The sequence below is a fragment of the Notothenia rossii genome, assembly GCF_949606895.1.
Source record: "Notothenia rossii genome assembly, chromosome: 8".
In the NCBI taxonomy this organism is placed as follows: Eukaryota; Metazoa; Chordata; class Actinopteri; order Perciformes; family Nototheniidae; genus Notothenia; species Notothenia rossii.
In genome coordinates, this window is record NC_136906.1 from 31,360,033 (window position 1) to 31,369,108 (window position 9,076).

Below are 9,076 nucleotides of genomic sequence, written 5' to 3' on the forward strand. Positions count from 1 at the left end.
TGGCTGCAGCACGGTGATTAGCTGCTGGAGAATGAGGTGAAATGTAATATGTTAAAGAGAACGACTGTGATGAGCTGATTATATGCAGCTGCGGAGTGAATGTATATATATATATATATATATATATATATATATACGTATATATATATATATATATATACCCAGTCTTCCTGAAAGAACTTGCGCTGAGCTTCATTTTACATCAATATGCAATTCACCTGTGAAATTAATTGCCAGTGGCCAGAAAACAATGCAACAACCCTTCAAGTCAAAAATGTTTTAAGTCTGTTGCAGTTGATAAACTGTTGCACTTTATTAATTCCATACAAACACCCAAAAATGTATTGTTTTGTTTGGCAATGGGATTTGCATGGGGTGGGAATCAGGCTGCTTGCCAGGATGGAGGCCAGGACATACCACTGAGAAAAAAATAAAATGAAGGGAGGGTGAAGAAGAATTAGTGAGCAGTAATACACATTCAATTGATTTTCATTAGGCTACTTTAAAATGTTTATACTGTTTTAGAAATGTTTGAAGACAAGTGCAGTGTTGTGTGAAGTATTTGGTATTCCACTGTATGGATACAGCGATTAACCAATGTCACTTTTAACAGTTCAGCTACAGTACACTGAGTGTTTTTGTTCTCACGTTAAGGTTCCTTACAGCAACTGTTGCTCATTGAAAAATATGGAAAACGGGTTAATCGTGTTAACAAAGGTAAATAGGCACAGCAGCTGAAAATGCCAAAACGTTGTGGAAAAAAACCTCTAATTATAAGAACATATTCATCCATCCTTAGTGTCATAATTGTAAAACCCTGACAAAGGTGATGTTTCCTCAGACTATTATCATCGCATCAAAATGTAAAATCATTGCATCCCTAGAGCCTTACAGCAGAACATTTCAAGTGAATAATAACTCCTCCAACAGGCACATTGTATTCCAAGATAAGGGATCAAATAGCATTTGATAGATAACAAACAGTCTATAGATCCCCTTGGGGAAATGATATCATGATGCGTTTGTTACGATACAATTTGATCTGCCCAATAATAGGGTACTGATATATTACCCTTTGTTGTACTTTACGGTTTCACCACTTGATTGTCATTGTTGTTAATTTGCACTATCTGTAGATTAATGTCTAATCATAATTCTTTGTCCTAGTTCATTTACATTTCTGTTGTTGTTTGGTGATTATCTACTAATACTTTAGTAAGTGTGGACTTAACGCCAGAGTAGCTAACGTGAACCTGGTGTCTCTGTGGTGTAATCAAATATTGACACAGCTTTAATTAATAAACTACCTAGTTTCAATTTATCGTTTAGTGTGGACTTTGCACATTTAAAATAACTTGTGTATAGCTGGTGCTACAGACAGCAGAACTTTTTGCATTTTTCTTTAACAAATGCCACCTAAGATAATGGCGTGCCAACAATTACCACAAATGTTCATAGATGTAATTGTACAAAAGCCAATTAACATACCAAATGGTGCAGGGCTCCCAGTCATAAAGGTGCTCCGTCCCCTCTGTGGCAGGCAGGCAAATACATTGTACATCTGTATGCTCTTTGAACTTTGTACTTTCACAAGTACTTAATATATAATATATTTATTGTTTGAATAGTTTGCATATATTTAAAAATATAGTCGTGAAAAAAGACATCTGACCGACTAGAGGGATTTACAGGATGTTTACACAAATAGCTTAATATTGTGAATTGGACAACAGCATTCCTTCAAGGTAAGATAAAGTAATTGCTATACACATTCAGAAAAGTTATCCAACAGCAAACACTGTCATCAAGGTAATCATTATCCTACCTTTCGGTTCCTTGTCTTTATTATTTTGCGGACAGGGAACCCCTCGAGGTGGTTGTGAGAGCAATCTGTAATTGTATGGAATACATTATGAACAGGTAAAGTACGTTTTGTATAGGGCTCAACTCAGAATGCACAAACATTTCCACTGTGTGACATAAGCACATTTAGTGTTTCCTACTGAGAAATCACAGAAGTTTCAGAGTCTACACATGGTGTTATTCAAAATCTTAGCTTCTCTGCCATTCCTTCGGAATGTTGCTGTGTGTGCTAATGGACTTATTACATCTTATATTGCTTGCTACTGAGTGGATATGTTTTAGTCTTATATTCATTACACTGGGACTTGGGCTCTGTAGCACTATATTACATTAAGCAATGATGTGCAAGCTTTCTATTAAATTATAAAGTATAGAAAGGTTTTAATGAATGTGACTTCAGCTTATCAGACAACATACATACAGGTTACTCTGTTGTGTCTTTGTTTTAACTCCAAAATGTGCATGTGTGCGAAACATAAATATAGCATCCATGCATAACATTTGAAGGCAAATATGAGTCCGGCCTTTAATAAATCAATGTTTGGAACGTCTACAAAAATCGCAACTTTAACTTACTGATGCTTATGTGGAATCTAAATGTGAGTAGAATATAAGCTAAACATACCTTTCATTGTTTTGGTGCTTTTACGTGGCCGCCGCATTGGTGGGATTTGGTCTGATGGTTCCAGCATAATTTGAACCTGGTTTGGTGGTGGGTGGGTGCTGGGAGCCTGGTTTGGTGGTGGGTGGGTGCTTGGAGCCTGGTGTGGTGGTGGATCTGCTGTTTCCTGTGGTTGCTGTCTATGGGTGATGGGTGATGGATCACATGGCACCAAATTTAAGATGTAGCTTCCATCGGGCAGTTGGTTGGGTGGGTCTTGGGGAGGTGTTGGTGTGTCAGGGTTCTCCTCTTGGTCTTGGTTGAGTCTTGTCCAACCTACAAAGGGTTTGTAGTACAAATCTGTTTAAAAGCCCACATATTTATTTATTTATTATGTATAATACCATAATGTTGCATTGGTTAGTTATCTGTTCATATATAATATATTTATACATATCCACATCTGTTTATACAACCTTTTCATTCATGCCTCCCCATGTTAGTATTTCATTTTACTTTCTGTCTTATCTTATTCTATTTTATAAGTATATATTTGACTTATTCCTGCATGTTAGTTTTGCACCTACGTTGTTGGACTAGTTTCTTCTTGCACTATTTTATTTCTTCTTGTACTATTTGTATGCTGCATCGTTGGAGGAGCCTGGGAGTTAAGATTGTCATTTCCAACAACTACGCTGTAGCGGTGCATATGACAATAACACCTTTGAACATTGAATGTTTGAAAACAGGAACATGGAATAACCACACATACATTATAAAATATGAAATTAGGCCAATGTGCAAAAAAAGGCAACCCGAATCAACCTAAACTGTAAAAAAAAGATTGATTGAGTATGATGTCACCCACAGGTATCTGCTTGGCATCAGGGCAGAGGAGCCAGAGAAGCTGAGGGTTGTCCACAGAGCCACTGCTCAGCGCAATGTGACTGTGACTCTGATTGTGGTGGAGGATGTGCCAGAACACTTGTCCCCTCTTAATTCTTACATGCAGGGGGTCCTAGCAGTGCCAGTGGTCCACCATGCAGCATTACGAGTATCACACAGTAATTAAATGTTTAAACCAATCAAACTGATCGCTTCAATATTCGCAAAAGTCAATGGTATCCCCCACACTGGGTTATCATTGGAAAATGGAAGTTTGATAAGTGAACAAAATGTATTTATTTAAGTTTTGGCCTGAAATATAATTAGGACTCATAGGCTTTATTATATGTATAATGATGCTTATAACATCTATTTCTACAATCTGGCTTCAATTCACCAACTCACCATCTGCATAGACAATTTCCCCTGTCATCATAATCTTCTGTCAATTAAAAAAATATATAGATTACAACTTTTGCATGGGAAGTGGCATACACCTTTCAAGCCCTGTTTTGTTTATACATAACAGTTATAAATGAGACCCCAGCTCTTTAAAATTACTCTCTTTGTTGCTTTGAAATGAACAGGACAAATCAACACCACACATTGTATAACAGATAGTCAATATATGCATGAGTGACTCGTGCAGATGGTTATTAAATAAATGCAATCCCACCTGCAACCGTCAGCTTGTAAATGACCTCCACATTGTCGAAGCATGTCTTGGCTGATGGGCTAAACTGGGCATGCATGGGCATCAAAACCTTCATTTTAGATGTCCGTGGCACCCTCTTGGTAGGGGGATACGCCAGCAGCAGCAGGGGCTTCAAGCCAAGGGCATGTAACTTCTCCAGCTGGGAAAATAATTGTTGAGAGGTAGAGAGATCAATTAGATAAATACACAAAACTGTTGTTTACATTTGAATTTATGCTAATATCCTGGCATCATAATAAAAAAAATGATTTGTTCATAATGTTTTGCTGGATACATTTGGGATTTTTAACTTATGAGACACTTCCTAAACTTCCTACACATAATAGTTAATTCTGTTTGAAAATCATTAATCATGAATTATATTCTCATTAATGATACAATTAATGCTGTGGATGTGAAGCAATACCAGTTCATTTATAATCCTCTGTCAAAGTAATAAAACTACTTTTCACACTTTTGGTGAATGAGATAATTCTGTAAACTACATACCAGAAGGGCGGCGTCATCAAGAACGTGGGACTTTATTCTGTTTTTAGTCATGGATGACAACCACTGCTTCTGCTGGCTTTGGAATTTGTCCATTTTCTTTTTGAGTCTCACATTGTTTGGCTGTGGATGTTCACATAGTGGGCAGATTTTATTCCCACAGTAAATATTTTCTCTACAGTTTGGGCAGGTCTTTTTTTGTGACCCTCCAGCCATTTGTAGGAGTGAGAGAGTGATTAAAAGAGAAAGTGAGAGAGTGATTGAAAGAGAAAGTGAGTGATAGAAAGAGAGACAGTGAGAGAGAGAGTGGCTTTTAAAAGTGCCATTGGTTTTATGTGTGTGTGTGTGTGTGTGTGTGTGTGTGTGTGTGTGTGTGTGTGTGTGTGTGTGTGTGTGTGTGTGTGTGTGTGTGTGTGTGTGTGTGTGTGTGTGTGTGTGTGTGGGTATGTGTGTGTTGGTAATAGTAAGCGTTGTAATGAAGCTGTAAAACAGGAAAAATAAATAGGATTATTTAGAATAACAGTAACATCTGTGCAATACTCTATGTAATAATAATTAATCTGTGCATTAGTCTATATGCAATAAAGATTCATCTGAGCATTACTCTGGCACACATTATGCATTTATACTGTGCATATCAGTATTTCCCCTACCATTGTCTTGGAGGGGCGCTGCGCCCCGACAACGGAGCCCCGCGCTCCCCATGAAATTCAAAGTGTTTAAAAACACTTTTTTATAAAAAAAATGTTTAATTTATATTAGGGCCGGGACTCGATTAAAAAAGGTAATCTAATTAATTAGAGGCTTTCTAATTAATTAATTGAAATTAATCGCATTTTTAATCACATATAAATATTTGACCTGAGAACAGTGAGAAGCAATTTTTTTCACATGGATTTTAGTATACCATTGAATAATGACTGAATACATAAGCTTATGCAACAAAACATTGTTTATTCTTTTCAAGGTGGTACTTAACCAAGACCAACAGAAAAGTGCAATTTTTGCCATAAAGTGTAGCAATAGCATATTTAGGAATATAGTACATTTCAGAGATTCAGGTAGCCTAAAGGTAGGTAGACCTTCTGTAAACTATAACACTTTTTTTTTTTAAGTAAAACACAATACTTTCAAGTACATTCAGAACATTGGAAACCCTGACTATTAGAAAACATCTCTCTGTTGCTTCAGAGGCCATAACAGACTTTGTTGATTTACCAACAGTTGATTTAAAAAATCTAATACATTTCAGTCCAACTCTCTCAATAACCTTGGCCAAAACAATAAACAGTTCAACATAAAGTGCCAGTTGCACCAACAACATAATAAATAGTTCAACATAAAGTGTACTGTACCATTTAAAATAAAATAAAAAAGTGCCAGTGATTGACCTCAATCCCTCCTATTCTTCCAATATCCTGATGAAAAATAAAATCTCTCTGTTGCATAGGCCACTGTTTGATCAACGCGAATTGAGTGTGGGTCCTTGTACTCCGAGTCGGGCTAACGTCCACGCTAGCTTCCACGCTAGCTGCTATAGGTTTTGCATTGAGGTGATACTTGAGGCTTGATGTGCTGCGGTGATATGCGAATTTCTTTTTTGCATAATTTGCAAACAACCGTGCTCTTATCGACGCTTCCATCCGTCCGTTTTTTAAAACAAAATGTCCCATCCACGGGGCCAACCAAAGCGGTCTCATCAGCTTTTTCGTTCATGTTTGACTATTGTTCACTGTGGTTTGTTGTTGTCTGAAGTCATGAACGTTAGTTGGTGCTCCAGTATAATCGGTACCCCTGAAACTCATCCAGTGAGAAACGTTCCGCGGTGCAAAAATAAGTGCGATTAAAATGCGTTAATTTTTTTAACGCGTTAATTTTTGTGTAATTAATTAATCTTAATTAACGCGTTAAAGTCCCGGCCCTAATTTATATATATATATAGCACCAAATTGCAACTAATCTATATCTACTGCCACTTTTCACATTGAACATGTGTTCTTTTATTAAATAAATTAAATGCTTTCATTTTAAGTTGTGAGTTTAGTGTTTTTGACCCTGAGAAACACTGATGCATTAATAAATAACAATAATCCACAGCTCCTCTCTCCCCTCAGCCAGCACCCCCCCAAAGCAGTAAACCTAGGGGAAACACAGCATATTGTTATATTATGAACATATTTTTACATACTTGTTTTTCTTATATCTTATACTATATATTTTAATTCTACAATGTAACAATCCCAATTTCCCTCGGAGATCAATTAAGTATTTCTGATTCAGAGTGGGACATTGGGTGGTCCCCACTGGCCAGTCAAATCCTCTGGAAAAACTCCAGTTCCACATTTTTGTTCCACTCCATCGCCGATGCCCTTTAGCCACTATTACAACTCTGTGTTGAAGACTGTCTTTACAACACATCTGCAAATACATGCATTTAAACATATTTTTCTAGCACGCACCTCCACTATCCAACTGTGCCGGGGACAGCTAATGTCATTTAGCTGTATAAACTATAAATGCTATCCAGCTAAAAACTTTGACCGGAAGGCCGGAGGACGTGGCCGCTACAGTAGGTTGCGCGTAGCCTATTGTAAAAGCTAAACACACTACAAAACTCAACCTAATATCCAGGAATTAAACGCTATAGAGACTGTGCTACAGTGGAATAAATAAAAGCAATATTATTTCGTGTTTTAAAGAAATAAACTCCCCTTGATTTTAGATACTTACTGTAGTCCGTTGTCAGATGAAATTAATGAAAGTGAGGTGATTGGGTAACGTAACGTGGCTACGTCACGTTGCCGTCAAGCGCGACGTAACATTGCCGTGGTAACGACGGAATCTTCTTCTGGTTTATTGTTGTTATAATAAAAATGATTATTATTACTATTAAACAAAAAGCATTTAAAATACAGTCAGTAGCCATCGTCATTCCGATGTGGGGGGAGTGGTTTTCACCATTATTATCATCATTATATATTTTTTAAATGACTAATATTGGCCTACAATATCCCTTTATTGATCAAATAGGAATATAATTGTCTTTTAAATAACGTAAACTAAAGGGAACAATCTATTTCACAGCTAAAGCTCTGGCCTTCCTTAAAAAATAACTAATTTAATAAAAATCACAGTTGTATTACACACAATACACTGTTTTTTGAGAACACAAATTTGGTAAATAATGCACCATAATACATTCTGACGAAAAATAAAAATTATTATGAATACAAATAAAATAAAACAAGCCTCCCGTGAGTTACTACAAGCTATAAAATAGATTTTTAAAACGGTTTATAGAATAAAAAGCTCACTGCAGGACGTTGTAGAAATGCGTATGTGCACCACGACAAAGGAGCCTCATTCACTTTACATTGGCGTTGTTTGCGCGGTGCCGACACGTAAATGTAACAAATGTCGTGACCACCACGCAATGCGGTGTTAAGGAGTCGTGGTGGAGTCACGCATTCTGGTGAGATCAGGTTGCTATGAATCTTCCTGTGCAACAGTACAATAGTGTGTGTGTCCTACTTGCCAACCCTCCCGATTTTCGCGGGACACTCCCGCATTTCTCCCGATTTCTGACCAAATCAGATTTACTCACGACTGTTTCCACTCGGACCTTAATACAGCTACACCACTGTTTGGTTTCCATGGTAGCGCGTCTCTTTAGCAAGGCGCGCAACTCAAAGTCTGAGAGGGTGAGGAAGATGAAAACTGAACAAGAATCGACAACTCGACCCTCTGATCAATCCTTTCCTGTAAAATACAGGTCCAGCCCACACATATGCTCCATGGTGCTAAAGGCATTGCCCTTGCAACTACAATAAGCATGTAAATGTCAATCTACAGCTCCGGCCATCCACTAGCACCGGATTCTCCACCTGCAGACAACTACTGTGGCGTCACCATGGATACGAGTCCAATCAACTCACAGACACACAGGCCAGGGCGCTGACAGGGCGCCCTTTGAGCATCAGATCTGACGACGCTGATTGGCTGAAATTATGTTTCGTCGGCATAGTTTACAGATAGCAACAGTCAGCTTGTTGGCTGCTGCTGCTCTGGCTGAGGGCTCCTTTCTACCGCCAGGCAGGAAACATGTGACTTATCAGTAACTTTAGACATCGTAAAACAATTTTAAACAAGATTAGATTATTAGATGTAGATTATACATTTGACTGATACCAACTATATAATATTTACCTTGTTCTTTAAAAAAAAAAATATATACATATTCTTTTGAAATATATTATTTTATTTATTTTTTATTTTTAATGACAATCAAAAATGTGAGAAGAGGGGGGCGGCGCCCCTAGCGCCCCTGTGGGCCGGCCGCCACTGCACAGATGTGTGTCACTGCTGTGGAAGCACTTTGGAAATGATGCACGCGCAGCGGAGCAGGTCACGCGCACCTTATACAATTTGTTGTTTGTATTTTTCGCTCCGTTCTCTTTTTTGAATAGAGGGTGCATAACATTCAACTGGGGGTGCATAACATTCAACTGCCCCGAAGATCCCGACGC

The 9,076-nt window shown here is 37.8% G+C and overlaps 1 protein-coding gene across 2 annotated transcripts; it reads right to left on the minus strand.

Moving 5' to 3' along the window:
* Positions 1–247: 247 nt before the first annotated feature.
* Positions 248–8,018, minus strand: LOC307015547 (uncharacterized protein). Of its 2 annotated transcripts, XM_079644228.1 has the most exons (7): positions 5,906–8,018; positions 4,554–5,031; positions 4,026–4,203; positions 2,489–2,800; positions 1,826–1,890; positions 1,489–1,531; positions 248–419 (listed from the first exon to the last, which is right to left on the minus strand). In XM_079644228.1, exons 2-7 carry the CDS (start codon positions 4,764–4,766, stop codon positions 316–318), a joined length of 915 nt encoding a protein of 304 aa, XP_079500354.1. In that variant the 5' UTR covers positions 4,767–5,031; positions 5,906–8,018; the 3' UTR covers positions 248–315. The 2 variants fall into 2 exon arrangements, with proteins under 2 accessions (XP_079500354.1, XP_079500353.1); XM_079644227.1 differs by lacking the exon at positions 1,489–1,531.
* Positions 8,019–9,076: the final 1,058 nt, after the last annotated feature.